The sequence below is a fragment of the Rhamphochromis sp. 'chilingali' genome, assembly GCF_963969265.1.
Source record: "Rhamphochromis sp. 'chilingali' genome assembly, chromosome: 11".
Classification (NCBI taxonomy): Eukaryota; Metazoa; Chordata; class Actinopteri; order Cichliformes; family Cichlidae; genus Rhamphochromis; species Rhamphochromis sp. 'chilingali'.
Genome location: NC_137938.1, coordinates 31,397,196 through 31,415,929, shown reverse-complemented (window position 1 = coordinate 31,415,929; position 18,734 = coordinate 31,397,196). Strand labels below are relative to the sequence as shown.

The window sequence follows — 18,734 nt, the reverse complement described above, 5'->3', positions numbered from 1 at the left end:
CGTGGCTCTATCATGAGCAGACTTGCACTTAACAAATAAACTATCTAATGATGTGACGTAATCAAAATGCTGATCAAAGGGAAAGTAGTTAAAACTTTTAAGACACTAGAATCTAATGCTAGCTGACATGATGTTACCTTGTAGAGTTATGTTGTTGATTAGCCATCAACAGTCAGCTGTCCAAAGATGGGAGGGTCGCATGACTTATCTGCTGACGATAACTTATTGTGATAATATCAAAATTTAATTAAATATGTTCATATAGGATTTCTTATGTTAGAACCCAAACTTCAGTTCATGAGTGAGACTGAAACAGAAAAGTGATTAAAAAACCCTCTTTCTTGATGCAGAATATAGGGAGATTGTGAGGCAGAAAAAAAGAAGTAGTCATAATTTCTATGTAAACTTTCTGAGTGACAGGATATGATCGCTACCACTTATCACATCCAATATGGTGCCCGTGACATCACGTCCAAAACGTCCATATTGTCAGAAATACTATTATCAATTTCGTTTAAATATAGTGCTGTAATTTTTAGGCTATATTACTATATAATATATAATGAGGCTTACATCAAGTTATTACTGCTAAAAGTGGTTTTACAAGTAACTGAATCATGGTATGTGCCTATTTTCTTTCACAAAGTGCTTGTGCATTTTGTCTTGATTTTTTTAATTAAATAAATAATGACAAGATGCAATATTTTGTTCATGTGTTTTTCATCTGAGCTATGTCTTTTTAACACCTTGTGAAGACTAGACAAAAACAGTCTGAAAGAATTAGGCAAACAAAAACATGGTCTCAATGCAAAATGAATGATATATATCTATACAGGGGGTGCAAATAGCAGCATTGTGTGCTGAAAATTTACTCTGAAAATGTAATAAACATTTATAATAATACAGTATTTTGTTAGCTCCTCTTATTCATAAATGCATATTTAAGACTCTTTAAGGATGTGGAAAAACCTTGTACATGACAAAATTTTAACATCACCGATCCTACCAGCACAAGCAGTGCATTCATGTTTCCATTTGCTTAAGGTGTACAAGGCAATAGAAATTTTTATCAAAACATTCACATGCATCGCAGTCTTTTACAGTAAAGCTGTACGGATAGAATTAGAAAGCAGAAGATCTCAGCTGACCACATTTTAATCAACAATAGAAAGAGTCATCAAGCAGGCTTTCAAGCCATTCTGAATTCCCCTGTCTGGTGCACATCTCAGACGCCCCCGCACATGAACCATAACCCACTATATCTGCTGTATCAAAACAGCCACTGAAACCTACACTTCCCCTCGAGCCTCCGAACCAAGCCGAACCGTATGGGGAAGCCTGCCAATAGTGAGTGGGCTGTACCAAATATGTTACTGAAATGGGTGAACGTGGGAGGAGGAAAGAGGGTGCGCTGAGAGATCGCTGTGTGGATTTGTCACTCAAATAAGAGGGGGGTTGGTCAGGGTGGGGCTGTGGGGGCTATGATGAGGTAGGGGTTTTCCTACGATTATTCATGGACAATAATCAATGCAAGGGTTTTTCATGATTGTGCTCGCCTCCGATAAAAACCTGCAACTTCGCTTACAAGAACTGTCTGTCAAACACATGTCATGTGTGGGCAGCGTCACCCTTCAGGCTGTGATTTCTGTGGCAAATCTAAGCTAAATTCCTAACAAAAGCTTGCTCAGTAACACACCTGGTAGCAAAAAAAGAAAAAAAAAAAAACCTAAATAGATGAGACAGCTTCAGCACACGTCAGTGTTGACCGCTGCTTACAGGAAAATGTTGCTTTGGGTTTGTTTCCCGCAGTGTGGAGGGAACGAAAGCCTAACGGCAAATCAGGCTTTTCGGCCACCACAGAGAATGATTTGGGAATCCCCTCTTTGTATGTCTTAATTCAAGCCACCTCCATTTGTTTGCTACAACTGGTTTCTGGATCCTAGCAGGGTCAGCACCAATCCTCTCTCAGACATAACAGAGGAGGAGTTTGTTTGAAAAACCCTTGTTATTTGATGTTTGAAAGATCACACAGATGTAGAGCACCCCAGATTTTCTTTTTGTTCGAGTGCCGGCATAAAAAGAGAAAGGTTCTCTGAACTCTTCAAGAATAGTACCAGCAAACCCCCTCCCCCCAAACATCACCACCCCACCCAGTCGCTGAACACAAGTCCCGGTCTCACTAATCCAAACATGCCGCCATAATCCCTGGCTATCACCCAACTCATCTAGCAGCCAAGGAAGACGTGGAAACCAAACAAACGACAAGAGACAAAAGGCCACTTTCACCTTGATCAAGAAGGCAGGCTGGCGGACCCCTCTGGGAGGGAGGAGAGCAAAGAAAAGCAGATTTAACGTCAAAGACATGAAAGACATCGAAAGCAGACAGGGAAGATGAAGACTACACCTGAGATAGAGATAGATGATCAAAGAGGAAAAATGAGCCTTAGATCAGGAAAACTATACAGACAGAAAAACAAAAAGCAAAGCAGAACAAGGAAGAAGATTTATCTGCCACTACTTCCATTCTTCAAACAGTCAAAAAAGCAAACCTTAAAATATGGCAATGACTACAATGCATATAAAATGAACTTCTAACAACTTTCTTAAACTGTGACGGAAACTATGACAGCTGTTACGGTGCAGTACAGAGATGTCGCGTCTTGGCTGGATTTCACTGAAACCAAAGACATTGTACTTGCCGAGTTTCAAGCCTCTAAAGGCTGTGAAACTATGACAACACAAAAGACACGCACTGTACAAGGACAGATTATGATTTCTGAATTACTTTTTCACTTAAAGCTTTAGTTATTAATACTAGGTCAGGAGAATTTCTTGGTAATCCAGAGACTCTGTTAGACAACAAATGACAAGTGCACACCATCCACTTTTGTCATTCTCTGTTACAATTCATAATCTGCCACAGAAACGCAGTGCGCTACCCTACAGCTACACTACAACACTATCCAATCTTAAAACTCTAAGAACTCATACAACTCATGATTCTGGCCGCTGACTTTAGGGGTTGTTGCAGCAGATCATCTGTACCCATAGCAGCCTGTCCCTAGCATGCTCCACCAACTAACATGTTCTCCTTCACTGGTTCTCTGCATCAACAAATCTTCTCTGTGGCATTTTTCTATTCCTAATGCCTGGCAGCTCCATATTCAGCATCCTTTACTTTATACATTCTTCCATCCTCTATACAAGTTCAAACGGTCTCAGCCCTGCCTCTCTTACTTTGTCTCCAAACTGCTCCACTTATGCTGTTCCTCTGATATAGTGATTTCAATTCCTGTCCATGCTGGGTGCTCCAAACAATATATTTTACCATATTGCTGCTAAGGCCCCAACACCATATTTTTGGCTCTGGAACGTAAAGTTAATGGCTATGCTCTGTAGCAGGTAGGGCGCTACCTCTCTATCTCCAATATTTACTTACTTTTAAGTCTGCTTTTGGGCTTAACCAACTCTTAAAGTAAATATCTTGTGCTTTGAGTTTTCCCATTTACTGATAAGTGGGTAATGTACAATGGATGTTAAAGGCTTTGTTCAACTGGGCTTTGAGGCTATAGAGGGGTGAGGGTAAACCAAAACAGTGAAGAAGCCGGCATCACACCCTAAACCCTTCGCACCATTTTTGTCGACATATACTAAAAAGCACTACTCTATTGTTTTATTTGAATTATTTTTGAGTGTACTAGCTGCAAAAGATGTGTTTTGTGTGCTGTGTTATTTGTTGTATAGAATTGGAAAAAAATCTAACATCTTGGGTTACTTTGATACAAGCAAATCTTGCAGTGGCTTGGTGCCGAAATAAAACTAATTACATACTTTAGGAGATTTAAAATATGATAATAATCAAGCTTTTTAGTGCTATTGTGTATTTAATGTAAAAAATTTTACACTTTCTGTAAATTCTGTGAATCTCAGGCAACTCAACTTGAGTGAAGTGTTTGCAGCTGGGCGTCGTCTACCTGGAGTCGAGTGTTTTGACCGATGCATGAAACTAGGGCTGTTCGATATAACGATGTATATCGGATGACAATATAAAAATGTCGTTTTTCATCGTTTCATTTAAAACTATCTTTTGTTTCGTGGTGTCGCAAAATAAACTGTTTACGGCAATATTTTTTCATGGTTTTGATGGTCACTGCAGTGGCTATATTAATTTGTTAAAGTTCTCTCTTTCTCTTATATTTAATATAACCACACTACAGGCGGACAAGCGCCTGTTTTTATGCGTTGTCGTTAGCAACAACGACGGTAAAACCATCGCATGTCCGCTTGTTTATTTTCCACATAAACCTTTCACAATAAAGCTCAAGATCCTGTTGAGACTTTTCAAAATAAACTGAATCACGTGAAAGAGTATGCAGAGTATTTACTGATGAGAAGGAAAAAAAGAGCCGTCAGGTGCTAAAAAATAAACCTTAGACTCAAACGTTAGAACAGGCTTTTCCCCGCAGCATGCCGTGTAATAAATACTCACAAAGAAAACGGCGGCCGTTACAACTTATGTCTAAAAGTGTATAGTTTCATGCATCAGTTAAAACACTCGACTCCAGCTACATGACGCCCAACTGGAAACACTTCACACAAGTCAAGCTGCCCGAGATTCACTGAATTTACAGAAAATGTTAAATTTTTGTGATTTATATCGTTATTGGGACGATAGATGTCTTATATCAGGATATGAGATTTTGGTCATATCGCACAGCCCTACATGAAACTGCATTTTTAGACGTAAGTTGTAACAGCCACCATTTTCTTTGTGAGTATTTATTACACGGCATGCTGCTGGAAAGAGCCTGTTCTAACATTTGAGTCTAAGGTTTATTTTGAGCACCTGACGGCTCTTTTCTGTCCATGTCCCACTTTTCAGAACCAAACCATGTCCATGTCAGAGGTAGCCCGTCGTTTAGAAATAAGGTCCTTGATTTGTTTTGACTGGTCCTTCTGTTTGTCATCATTGCAGTTTATTTTGAAAAACCTCAACAGGATCTTCAGCTTTATTGTGAAAGGTTTATGTAGAAAATAAGTGGACGGCAAACGCTGGGTTTACCGTCATTGTTGCTAACAACAAAGTAAAAACAGTCGCTTGTCGTCCGTAGTTTAGTTATTTTAAATATAAGAGAAAGAGAGAACTTAACAAAAAGTAATAGGTGCATGTGAACATATTGGCCAGATTTTTACTTTTATAGTCATGTTTTTATTTTGGGGGACCTACACGTCCCTAGCTGGCTAGTTTTCTTCAATGGCTGCTCTATATCCTTGCGGAAAGCCCTAAATGTAAACAATCAGGGCGAGACAGAAAGAGAGTGAATGTTAAATAGACAGTTAGGCAGACAGAGGGAGAAGGGGGGCTGTTAATGGTTTTGTCTCTTTCATGCAGGTGAGTTTCCTGTGGGTCCTCTGTCCTAACACACTATTGTGTCCTTATCTACTTCCTCTCTCCTCCTGCGCAGACACTGCCTGTTTAGACTGCTGCTGCTCTCTTTCTCCTCCTCTCTCTTCTTTCATTATTTCCATGCCTCCATCACAGCTGCAAGTAAACTGTGTATGCCACAGGTGAACAAAGCCTTTATACCACACTAGGTGTCATTTTATGTATATGCAACTGGCATTGCTCTTTCAGTTCACTTTATTTAAAAAAAAAATAATAATAATAATAATAATTAAAAAAAAGGATAAACATGTTGTTTGTAACTTTTTCCCCAAGTGGTCACTTTACAGAACATAGCCATTATCTTTAGGTTCCAGAGCTCAAAATATCATATTGTGGCCTTAGCAGACATCTCAGATTACTGGCCCAAAACCTGGACATAAAGTAAGTAAATCTCAGCATATTGATCCATTTCTCTCCTTATTCTTAAAACTGTAACACAGGCAACACAGGCATTCAAACTCATTTTACATCGTGGCCCAAATATAGCCCAAAGAAGTCTAATTTCAACAATACATTTCAGTTTTTTCTAGAGATGAAGAAATTCTGCTGTGGGAAATGAAAGACGTCTTTCAGCATGACTCTTAAATGTGTACAAGAAGAGAAACGTTTCCGTTAGCTCATTGCACACTTTCCTGTGAAAAGTTATTGTTAAATGGCAGAATATGTTCTTTTTAAAAAACATAAAATAAAAATAAATTATTTTACTGAAAACCCACTGTAAAAATCATACATTTTTAGAGTTGATAGTGAGAAACAGGTGTTGTCATTTGTACCAAACATCCCCCCCCCCCTTCTTTTATTAAGATTACAGCTCACCTCAAGACTTTATGTCACATGACTTTGCCTCTTAGGCTACGTTCACACTGCATGTGAAAGCGCATCAAATCCGACTTTTTGACCCTATTCGACCCGTATCCGATCATGGTATGACAGTTTGAACAGCCCAAATCCGATACTTTGAAATCCGAGCGGGGTCACTGAATCCGATACATATCTGACGTTTTAGAAAGCGACTGCTGTTTGAATGGTCATGTCGCAATAAATCCGTCTTTTACGTCACTGACACAAGACAGACGCCAATTATCAGTGCCGGAGAAGACAAACAAGAAAGCATGGCAGCGGAAACCGGAGACGGAGCGAGGCATATGGGGAGACAATTCTATTCAAGCTAAACGACTCTGTGTCCATATATACCTCTGGTAGCAGCCCATGCTCCAAACAAGCCCATTGTTAAAACACGGGCTCTCTTTTTTCTCAGTGTTCTTCTTTCTCTAATTAATTTGTCAAAATTCTGTCGGTTTCGACTGTGCAAAAATTGTTAGACGGCTGCAACAACACCTACTAGCTCTGTAGCCGCCACTTTTACTTCCGTAAGCAGAGCGCGTTGTGTGTCTTCTTTTGCGCATGCAGGCTGCTTTGAGGGCCGTGAACCGTTCACACTAGAGCGTGTTTGCTGTCACATTTTATTTTGTAGTGTGAAGAACCACACACACAAAAAAATCAGATTTGATCAAAAAATTGGAATTGAGCATTAAGACCTGCAGTGTGAATATAGCCTTAATGACTCACAACTCTTTATCTACCCATCCCCATATCTATTCACATTTTCTGGCAACTACCACCGTTTTTCTTCACCGAGACCATCTCATGGTTATATTACCTTATTATCTCTGAGAATGAATCTCAGACATGTCTCATGTAGCAGCATAAAAAAAAAAGAAGAAGAAGAAGAAGAAGAAGAAGAAGAAGAAGAAGGGATCCATTCTTTTCTCCTCTCACTTCTGGAATATGGCATGACCCACATTTGATAAGAAAACCAAAGATAACACATTCTGTTACTTCTTGTGTTAACTGGTGGCGATGTCAGCATTACAGTCTTGTATGTTTATGTTAGTGATGTTATGCTTGTATTATTCCTGATGGCATTGCCATTATCTGTTATTAAGGAGATGCAAATGTGACTCCGCTGCTGACTACAAAAAAAAAAAAAAAAAAGTGAAGACAACATTTCACCCACTCCCTCACTTCGAACTTGCCTGTGTGTACCACTTACCATCATTTGTTATAGCAGCTGGGTACATTTCCTTTAGCAGGTCACCAAGGGTGTATGCATTGCCTTCAGGTGAAACTGGTCGAAACAGCTTCTGGATGAATGGCCTATCGCTCATTGCCTGTAAGTAATGAGAGTAGAGGAAAGTATAGAATCATAACTATAGTATATCAAACATGAAATTTGAGTTTAACATCAAAGTTTTCGGTAATAGTTCTCCGGGCTTCTTGAGGGACATTCATTGCTCTTCTTTGGATGTTGGCTGCCTTCTGTTCTGTTCAGTAATGCCTCTGGAGAGGCCAATCCATGACTGAGTGTTCAATTGTTTTTTGTTCTACCCTGGTACACTTTTACTGCACTGGTGTTGTGTTTGGACAACAGTGAGTGTAGGCACTCACTGCTGAACTGATGAAAATTTCATATTCTCCCATTCATAATACCTGCTGCCACTGATTTTCAATCTAGTTCTTGTATACTTTGGCATACTTCAGCCTTTTCACCTCCATAAAAATAGCTTATTGAAGGCTACCGTTCCAATGAGACCATTTCTGACGAGGCTTTAGTGAACACTAGATGAATTAACCAGAGGCTCAGACGTTAGGTCATTGCTAGTTCATAACTTCAAGTCAGACATTAAATATGGATATTCATTCCAACTTCCATGCTAAGGAAAACTAATAAAATTTCAATATTTTACCCATCAGACATGTGATATTAATTTGAAAAATTCCTGGGAAATGCAGACAAAATATCCTGTAAGTGGGCCATTTTAACATGAGAAAACACCAGAGGAAATTTTAAGGCGAGAAAGAGTTCACAAGGTTAAGATGGAGGAAGGAGTCCAAAACACTAAGCACGCAAATGCTGTGAATAAACAGTGTTCTGAGCTCAGCTGAGAATGTGTTGCTTTGATGAGCTTGACTGCTTAGAATGTGATTTAGCAATCTACTGCATTTCAACATATGTTACAAGTGATGCTGACATGTTTTACCAATTTGAACAAGCCTGGAAATCATTAAAGAGTGCTTTAGTATGTACTTGGCAGAAAAATCAGCTTCTACCAAAACTAAAAGCTCATCTGGCTCATCCTCAGGTTCTCAGAAGCAGAGAATAGTTCAGTGAACCATAGAATTAAATGTGACATCTTTTATTGTTTCATGATAGGAATACTCTTCTCCAAGAGATGGTTTGAGGTTATGGAGAAGGTGGTTTTCTCAGTAAACTGGGTTCTTTCTCGCTGTTCCACAAAAGTGCTGCTGCATAGTGAATAACAAATAAACTGAACAAATATTTGATCAAAAACCAAATAATGAAAAGCAGAAAACTGAAGAAAACTCGCTAATTATTATTTATCTTCGCCGTTCCTTGTTTCCCGTTTACCCACATTTTGTACATTCCTTCTACGATAAGAGCTTTACTGTCTCAGTGAGACAGTTCTGGGTAACAGTGACCGCTAAAAGCCCAACATGTAAACTAAGCAACTATTTATAGGGCAGTGAACAAATGTGACGTATGTAGCAAATATCCCCGAGAGTGTTCATCACAGGTCTTCAGATGCTGCAGATTGCTCAACCAGCCACCACATTCCCTGAGTGAGATGTGTGGGAAATTACCAGGAGGCAGCACAAAAAAAAAAAAAAAAACGCAGTAGACTGTGTCAGAAGCCGATAATGGACTTTGATTCAAGAGAGTCTTTCCTGGCATATTGGCATGCCCTTTGTCACAAATGAATGTCACTACTTTCAAAAATAGTGAGCCAATGAAAACAAAACTTTCTCTTCAGTGATGAAAAATGCACGATTGGTTTTAAAATGGTAGATGGGCTGGCTCTTATGTAGACTCACACCACACCGCTTTATACAACATGCCTCACCCACCCATACGAGCATTTTTTCTACACCTAAATACTATCTAGTATTCATACATGAATAATTGGATCAGAGAGCAACTTAGGGTTCAGTATCTTGTCCAAGAATACATGGGCTTACAGACTGGAGCAGCCTGGGATCAAACCTGCTCAGGATGACCTGCTCATTCCTCTGAGCTACAGCCACCCCAATATGTGATGTTAACAGCAAATAAAATAAACACAAATAAGAATACATTTACAAATAGCATCATTTTACCTGTTAGGATAAAAACTTTAAACTGTAGAAATCACCTAACTTAAAACCACACTTCAAAATATAAAAACGTTTTTTCTCTCCTCTACACCAGTCTAGGTAGAAACCCACTCTTTGTGGTTTCTTCCTGTTGAAAGATTTTTTCGACTCCACTACTGCCAAGCACTAAAAGGGAAATGTTGGTTTCCACCCAACTATATAAAGTGCCAAAAAAAGTATTTTCACTTTTTAAATCATTATTAGTGAATAATAATAATAATAAATATCTAGGGCAAAATATCTGTGTGCATCTATGTTCTTCGTAAGGGTTTTTCTCCCTATCGCTTCAGAATCAAGTTAAAAATTCATTAGTTCTTGTTACAGTGACCCATGTCCTCTGGACTCAATCCAGATGTCAGCAACTCTTTGTGACTTTTGTGTGCCATTTGATTGATGAAGTGAAACATTACACCATGAAATTTTATTTTAAATGGTTGTATGTTTGACGGAAAATTAACCAATTACTGAAATCAAGAGAAGCAAACTTGTGCACCACACCCGTTTGCAACAAAGCATGAATGCTGTATTTGCTACATGTTGTCCTAATCTGTAAATCATCAAAAGGAAAAGCACTCCCATGTATGCTCGCTTTTGTATCAAGTATTATAATAAAGCGAATAATTGACTGGGACAATGAAAAAAAAAATCATCTGCAAAGATTATATCTCCTTTTCACTTAAATTTTGAAATTAATTAGATTATTGCCTATCCCCAATTATCCAATTATTAAATAATGAAAACAGCTGTAGTCATAAAGTCAGTTTTAAAATGTGTGTACATCACAAAATAGCATCTTTTTAATTGTATGCATTGTATTGCATAAAACTATGCAATCATTTTATTACAATTAAATTCCACTGGGAAATTTTGGGCCTTTCTCTACCTGCTGAGCATTGTAAGACAATGGAAGAAATGTGTCCTCACAAAGAAAAACCTAGTACAGGCAGATACCCAACCTGAGGTGTCAAACGGAGAGTCTGACACACTATAGGGCTAATCATGGAGCCGTAAAAAGGAAACCAGCAAGGACAGGGATCGAATAACCGAGTGGTAACTACGCACCACAGAGCCAGGCGTGAACCAGCAAGAAGAAGCTTGCAGTAGAGGTGCGAAGCCTATGCTCAAGTTACACAGAAAAACTGAGTCACTGACAGGAAGCATGGCCTTTCGTGCGGGATCATCTCCAAGGGCCAGAGCAGAGAGAGTGTGCTAAGTGACAGCTACTTCATTGCATTTTTAAATTGGCATCATGAATTATTGAGCCAGTTGGCATACAAAGAAGGTGCTATTGATCCCTTGGGAGAGAAGCGTGATACTGTTTGGATGAAGACACTTTTCTTTTTAGCTGGCATGACACCTTAGCTGCTACAGCAGCCCATGACAACAAAAAGAGGGCGAGGTGTCACTGGGATTCAGGTGAAAAGAGATGAACCGCTCTCGCTGAGTGAAAAGAACAGTGGAACTCAAGACGTCGGCTAATTGATGGAGGAGATTCAATCCACCTAATTGAAGGCAAAACAATGGATGACGCCTAAAGCACTGTCAATCCATATGTATTTCTACAGACTGAGTGGGGTGAGGCAAAGGATTACCACTGAACTCTGAGACCATCCATTGGTATATTAAAGTTCCAACTTCATTTTCCTCAGAGCTTGACATGGACACCTACGGAGGAAAAACTATCACACGACACTGACACGTTTGACAGAAGTGGGCTTTTGATACACTGTTTTACTTTGGTCTCTGTGGCATCACCAACATTTAAGCACTGAAAAACAACAACTACAAACAGCAGTTTGCATTTATTTAATAATCTAGAAGATAACATAATACATCAACTATGGTTACTTCTGAAAAAAAAATCAAACATATCAGTTAATATAAATTTTGCTAGTACCTTAGTCTGTGCATGAGGCTAGAGTAACAAGGGCTATAAATTACCTTTTTTTTTTTTTTTAAACCAACGTTATTGCTTTTGTGCTCACAGTAGAGCTGGGCGATATGAGATTTCTTCATATCACGATATGTTTTTTTCATTTCAGGCGATAACGATATCTATCACGATATAAGCCAAATAACTATATTTGTAAGATTTAAATGTGCCGTTGCTCACAAGTAAAATGTGAAATAATCAGCAGCTTCTTTTTATTTAAATATTTATTTCCCATAATAAGTTCAACAGGGTAGATGTACTTAAGGAACATGAGACTTTTTCAGATAAATAAAGGCAAATATTGCAAACTACACAAAAGGCAGCCGCTAAAGCGTTTAAGTTTCAAAATAGAACAAACGAAACAGACTACTAAATTGTCAATTCCACTTAGAAACAAAATATTAATTCTAAAAATAAATCTTAGTTTGTGTTACAGAAGAACAGACAAAACTGACTAACTTTTGTCAATATCAAATAAACTGAGAACTAAAAGGAAATTCTCAATCTCTCCTTGTTGTATAGCTTAGCTTTTCAAACAGTTTTAACAGTTACTTTAGTCTGACAAAAGCCGAATGACGAATTAGCGCTTCCAGTCAGAGACTGAGGCTACGTCCACACGTACACGGGTATTTTTGAAAACGGAGATTTTCCGTTTTCGTTTTAAAAAATAATCCCGTCCACACATAAAGGCAGAAATGAAGGAAAACGCTGCTATGAACATGCCAAAGCAGCAGGTGGCGCTAGATTCCTAACTGTGCAGAAATATTGGCCAATCAGAAGTCTAGAAGCCTCGGTGGGAAAAAGTAAACAAAGCTGGGGCATAGAAGCAGAACCCAGTCGTATGTGTGGATGGACAGTAACTGTGTGTATATGTAAGCATTTAAACACTGCAGAGAGTAGAATTAACAGTATTGTAGAAATTCATTTCACCGAAACAATAACGTGGCGCGCAGTGTGACGCATGCACCAGTTCATTGTATTTCCAGACTTGCTTTCGGCACAATTTACAGTGCACGCTACTCTGTTTTTTGTCAGACTTGAAATAGCCGAAATACCTTCACACTACGGAACTTCTATGGCTCTTCCGTTCGACAATCTCTCCGGCGTTGGAACCATCATCTGTTTTCTCTTCGGTCACGCTCGGTTGATTTTTCTAGTCGGCACACTCATTTCCTCCATTACCCGCTGGCTGCTTCCCAAACAAACACACGTGCGGCTTGGCACTTGTGCTGTACGTTACAAGTCACGCGACGTGACGCTGCGGCTGTGATTGGTTCGGCTCTGCGCTACTTAATTTGGATTGGCTGGTCTTTTTTTTTTTTTAAGAGGTCTATCGCGATAGCTTAATTTCTCTATCGAGTAAAAGTTATATCGCGATACATATCGTTATCGTTCTATCGCCCAGCTCTAGCTCACAGCTATAAAAAGTCATGTTGAAAAATAGGTAGTTATGGCAACTAGTAGTCTTGCTAGCAGGTCATTCTACCATAGCTAGCTAGTGCTGCCTTTTCCATGACTTAAATGGGAACTGGAATCCAAAGTTATCCCAGACAGAGAATACCCTAACACCAAGCGATATATACAAAATAACTAGGGGTGGGGGTTTAACGTGCTATTTTCGATTAATTAGTTTGAAAAAAAGTAAAGCATCTAAATGCACTTTGCATTACAAAGGAAAACTTTTGTCAATGCATGATTTCATGGTATACCGATTATGCTAGCAGTTTGAGTACCAACAAAAAGTGTCAGCAGACCAAACTTGATGAAATGGCTGGCTTCAGGACCAGAAACCAGAGGAAATTAATAAGTCAACATCGGACAAAGTTGCAAATTCTCTCGCAAAATGGATTGGTCTGGACTGGAGACCACTGTCAGTGGTAGAACATAGGGGGTTAGAAAATGCGCTACAGATTCAGATGAGGAAGCCCTGTGTAACCATCAGCAAGACAGACTACAGTGGTGGTCCAGACGAGCAGGGACCCACCCACAGCTTTCTGTCCTGGCCTGCAACTATTTGATTAGTCCTGCCACTTCTGTCCCATGTGAGAGACTTGCAGGTCACATAGTAACAAAAATGCGAACTTGAGCTCTGAAAATGTGAACAGGCTAGTTTGTCTAAGGCTACGTTCACACTGCAGGCGAAAGCGCATCAAATCCGATTTTTTTTGACCCTATGCAACCCATATCAGATCATGGTATGACAGTGTGAACGACACAAATCCAATATTTTCAAATCCGATCTGGGTCACTTTTGTATGTGGTACTGAATCCGATACATATCCGATGTCTTAGAATAGTCATGTCGCATTAAATCCGTCTTTTACGTCACCGACACAAGACAGACGCCAATTATCAGCTCCGGAGAAGCACCCAATAAGACATCGCGAACGCTTCCTGGCCATCCAGCGTAGATGTCAGTGAAACTGTTGGGAAGACAACGTTGGAAAAACGTGAACATTTTATTTATACTGTATAATCTGCAGATTCTGACAGGATTCTGCGACTATCCTTTGAAGCACCGCTCCTCTAAAACAGCAATAAGGATAATTATTAGGTTATCTACATTATTATGTAAAAAACAAAATAACTTGGGAAACGTAAAGTCCAAAGTCTTTATATTAACCCTTTAAGACCTACCATAGAACCAAGTCCGCCACAGCTTATATTATATTTTTACATGCTGTAGAGCCATTTTTGGGAGCTTTTCAAGTTGCTATACATCAATACAACCATTACAGCCTAAATTTTAATAATATGCATGCATAAAGTGCATAGTAATTACATAAATTGCAAAAAAGTGCAATAAACTACAAAAAAATTTAAAATCGTTTTTGTTTTTTTAACATATATTTCTAGTTAGAGAAATTTAAGAGGCTTGTCCCTCAAAACTGTAAATACAAAAAAGTTGCACAAAATAGTTTCCCACCACAGGAAATTTATTTTGAGTGTCTTCATAGTTTTATTTTTGAAATACACCAATTTCTATACACTGCAGGAAAAACGAAAATAAATATTATAGTGCAAATTTGCAAAAAAGCAGCATGTGCATCAAAATAAACTATTTCCAGCAGTGCAATATGAGTCCTAAGCATCCCACAAACGACACAGAAAGTCATGAAGTCAAACATAACTTTTAAAAACACCAGTATAAGCTCATGAGGCCTTGATGGTAAAAAAAACTACATTTCCGTGAAAATGACGTCACTTCCGGTTTCGGGCAGGTCATGGCGGACATGCGAGAGTTCACGCTGATGGACGTAGGAAGTGTTATGAACAGCTGATCGGATCGGCAAAGCGTGTTTCTGGAGTATTATGTTTTTGTTGCTGCAAGTGCTTTTTATGCAGTTTTTGCAAAGCTGTATGTGGAAGGAAACTGTGACCTAGGACAAGCTGATGGCATAAGATGTAAGTACAACTCCTCCGGTTTCATATGCAAAAAACATTATTGCGCTAGCTCACATGGTTGCAGTGCTACCGGGATTTAAAAATAGTTACGCAAAACGGAGCGTGCCCGCTCTGACCAGTTTTAAAGGGTTAAGGGCCATCAGTCAAACAATATTGTTTGCTCTGGGTCTAAACAGAGCGCGTTGTGTGTGACGTCTTCTTTTGCGCATGTTTGCTGTCGCATTTAATTTGTAGTGTGAACGAGCAGACAAAAAAAAAAAAATCGTATTTGATCAAAAAATCGGAATTGAACATTAAGACCTGCAGTGAACGTAGCCAAAGTAACTGGCTGAAAGAGATGGACAGTAAATTGTGAGTCCAACAGATTTGTTATTTTTTGCACCAAAATGTTTAATGTTCACACTGTTTTAGCCTAATGTACAAAATAATGTTAGCTAAGGTTATTCAGAGTTTAAAGGTGAAGCTGTATAAATAAACTTAAGTTTCTGCCTTATTTTTTTAAGAAGAAAAACTGAACTTTATGTTAAACTTTTTATTATTATTATTATTTAAAGACAATACCATTTTGAAAATGTACTTAAAGTTCTTAAAATAACACTTTATTTTGAAGTCTGCACAATTTTGGCCAGGGATTTTTTTTTTTTCCTCTGTTTTGCATTGAAATGCAGTTTCAATGCATTTTCCCCCATAGATTAAAAGTGCTTGAGTTTACAATATTTATGTCCATGTCTATAAGTTATGCCCAATAAAATCCTTTAAAATTTAAAAAAACAAACAAAAAAAAACCCCATTTGCGCTTTGGGGCAAATTTTCTTTTGCGATTAATCAAGATTAATTAATTACAAAATATCTAATTAATTAGATTTTTTAATCGAGTCCCACCCCTAAAAGTGAAAAAACCAGGGGTATTTTACTGTCTCGTAGGGTTAGGGTTGTTTTTTTGTTTCAATCGCTGCACAATTTCTGCTCCAAAAGGCTTGGCAGTAACAGCAGATTAGAAATACTGGAAACTTATTACTGTAAATGCTGCAAAACATTCTTCCCGAGTTCAACAAGCAATTCACCTGTTGCCTGTGGCAAGATTACGCACAACTGTTTCCAGCATTCCCAAGTTTTGTAATTGTCTGTGTAGTCATCACCTCCCCCTCTTCTCACTCAGCCATTACAAGATATCTCGGAGGCAATAAACCTGTATTCTTCGAAGCAGGCACCCTCCGAACACCACAACAGAGGTTGCTGGAGGCGGACTGCCTGCTTTCACATCAGGGGCTTGTGACTCAGCACTTAGTCACGGAGCAGGAACAGAGAGGAGTACCTGTACAGCAACAATGTAAACGGTCTTCAAAAGCAGGATAGTAATTTTCACTTTCCGTGCAGCGAGACGGTCGGCCCTGTTTGCCTCTTTAAATCACTGAGTGGCGTCACTGCTGGAGCAGAAAGATTCACTTGGTTCTTTGGTTTCCAGTGTATGCGTGCACACACACACACACACACACACACACACACACACACACACACACACACACACACACACACACACACACGAGAAAAGTGCTCAAGTGGAAGCAATTTGATGACAAATACAAATAAATGAAAATTGCAACACAAAAACAGAAGCTTGAAAAGGCAGATGTATAAGTTCACACAGAAAGGTAGTTGTGAAAAGTATGTCAAGACCATCAAAAAGCTATTCTGAGAATTCGTGGTTGTTCATTAACCTTACCTAAATAATTTACACTGTTACAGCCTGGAGGGAAAACAGGGTTTAAAATATAAATCTGTCAATTTGATCTGACCAGAACAGAAACAAAGCAGCATTCATAAAAACAGAAGTTTAATTCTACGAATAATAATTATTAATGATGTTTGTGGGAGACAATGCAGACACACGCACACACAGAGACAAATGTGTTGTTCGTGCCAATGAGGTGTCTTCATCTCCATAAGGACAGCAGGCCAGACGGAAATGAGCCCTCTGTTATTTGGACTGAGTGTTGTCATTAATTCTGTCTGCATCAAACCCAGCACATGTTATTTACACTAAAGACCACAATCTGGCTTTGAAGGACTCACTGAGGGAGGGTGTGTGTGTGTGTGTCTGTGTGTGTGTGCGTGTTTGTAGGTGGAGGGTAGGGGTGTCTTTTTTCAGTTGAAGGCAGCCTCGTGTTAAGTCATCCACAATGACTCCTGAGTGCCAAGCAGCTTTGTTCTTCTCAGCGTCTATATCATTTCAATTCTAGTCTATCTAGTTTTTTTTCCAAAGCTTGTGGCTTAGCTTGATTTTATCATGCTTGGTCTTGCCATAACAAATCTAGCTAGCAAAATACTATACTCATAGCAACAAAATATGCCTTGGAGAGCTGCTACAAACTTTGTTGTTTCAAATAAATTGTAATTTTTTTTTTCTTGCTTTAATTCCTTCCTTTGTTTTGGCCTTTGTAGTGGAGCATAAAGCTTTTTAATTAAAGGATAAATCCAGTTCTAGATCTTTTCCCCCTAATTCTAGGACTCACTCTTCAAAAGTATTAATGTTCCACTCAAAAAGACAAATCTGAGGAGCGTAAACTCCAACAGGATTAATGAGTTAGTTGTGTGTGTAGAGACCAAAGCCAAACTTTTAAGTGTCGTTAAGAGGACCTCTTCTGACCTGGTTAGATTACCATGGTAACTGCATATTTAAAGATGCATAATGCTGCATATTTATTTCTATTCTTAGAGTTTCCTACTGAAATCAGCTGTACAAATCACTAGTTCTTTTCCTGATGACATTATCAAGAGCAATACAGATTCTCAGTTGTAGGGATATTTTTTATTTCCAAATCTGTTGAGCCAAACTTTGCTAGATCAATATCCATATATTCAAATAGGAATGCTGAACAAATAAGTATATTTTTATGCAAGCTCCTGATTTGCTGGCTGGTATGTTCCACACTTGTGATACTGCTTAAAAATCAAAGCAGCCATCTTTATTTGTCACAGATAACAACCATAAAAAAAAAAAAAGACTTTCACTTCGGCTTGAATAAAAAAAATGTTATTTCTATATATCAGCCATTTCCCCTGGTGTTAGAAATAAATGGCAGCAACGAAAGAGCACTTAGTGATACAATAAACATGGGTTAGGGTTAGAATTTACAAATTTACAAGTTGCTGCCTGTGGACATTTGAAATGTACTTGGCAAACTGAGTATAATCCATTTTCTGAACAATAAAACAAATGTGCCCTTTTATGACCCTGATGAACAAATCCTGGATTAAGAAGGAAAGGTAGTAACTGTTGTTGTTATGCTGACTATGTCTAATAGGGTTCTTAGGTTTTGTTGAGCCAACCACTGCTTCTTTAACATCGGCCTAGAGACCTGTCAGCAACCATTTGCCAACCACCAGTCACAAATGGGAAAAATGTGTATTCCCTAATGAGTTAATGCTTCCTGGCAAGTCAACTTCTTAAGTCTCATTCATGCAGGCCTAGAGACTCATCAGCAACCTGTTAACTGTTGATCGCTAGGGAAAGCGTGTATTTTGGCTGCCGACAGTGGTTTCTGGATGTTGCTGGAAGTTGCTAGTATGAAATTAGTTGCAAAGAGGTATACGGTGCTGCACTGAAAACCTCCTTGTAAATGCTTTATTTGCTAATAGGTTGCTGTTGTTCTGTATGACAGACAGCAGCAACCTGGCAGCAAATACAGGCAAACTACTCAACAAGTGGTAGTGAAAGAGTGAAAAGTGGTTTAGTTT

The 18,734-nt window shown here is 38.8% G+C and overlaps 1 protein-coding gene across 2 annotated transcripts in view; it reads right to left on the bottom strand.

Annotated features, from left to right (window-relative positions):
- atg5 (ATG5 autophagy related 5 homolog) overlaps positions 1–18,734 on the bottom strand; it is a 49,366-nt gene that overhangs the window by 15,153 nt on the left and 15,479 nt on the right. For both annotated transcript variants that reach the window (XM_080897472.1, XM_080897471.1), the window contains exon 7: positions 7,500–7,617. In XM_080897472.1, coding sequence (XP_080753598.1) covers positions 7,500–7,617 — 118 coding nt within the window. The remainder of the gene's footprint in view (positions 1–7,499; positions 7,618–18,734) is intronic.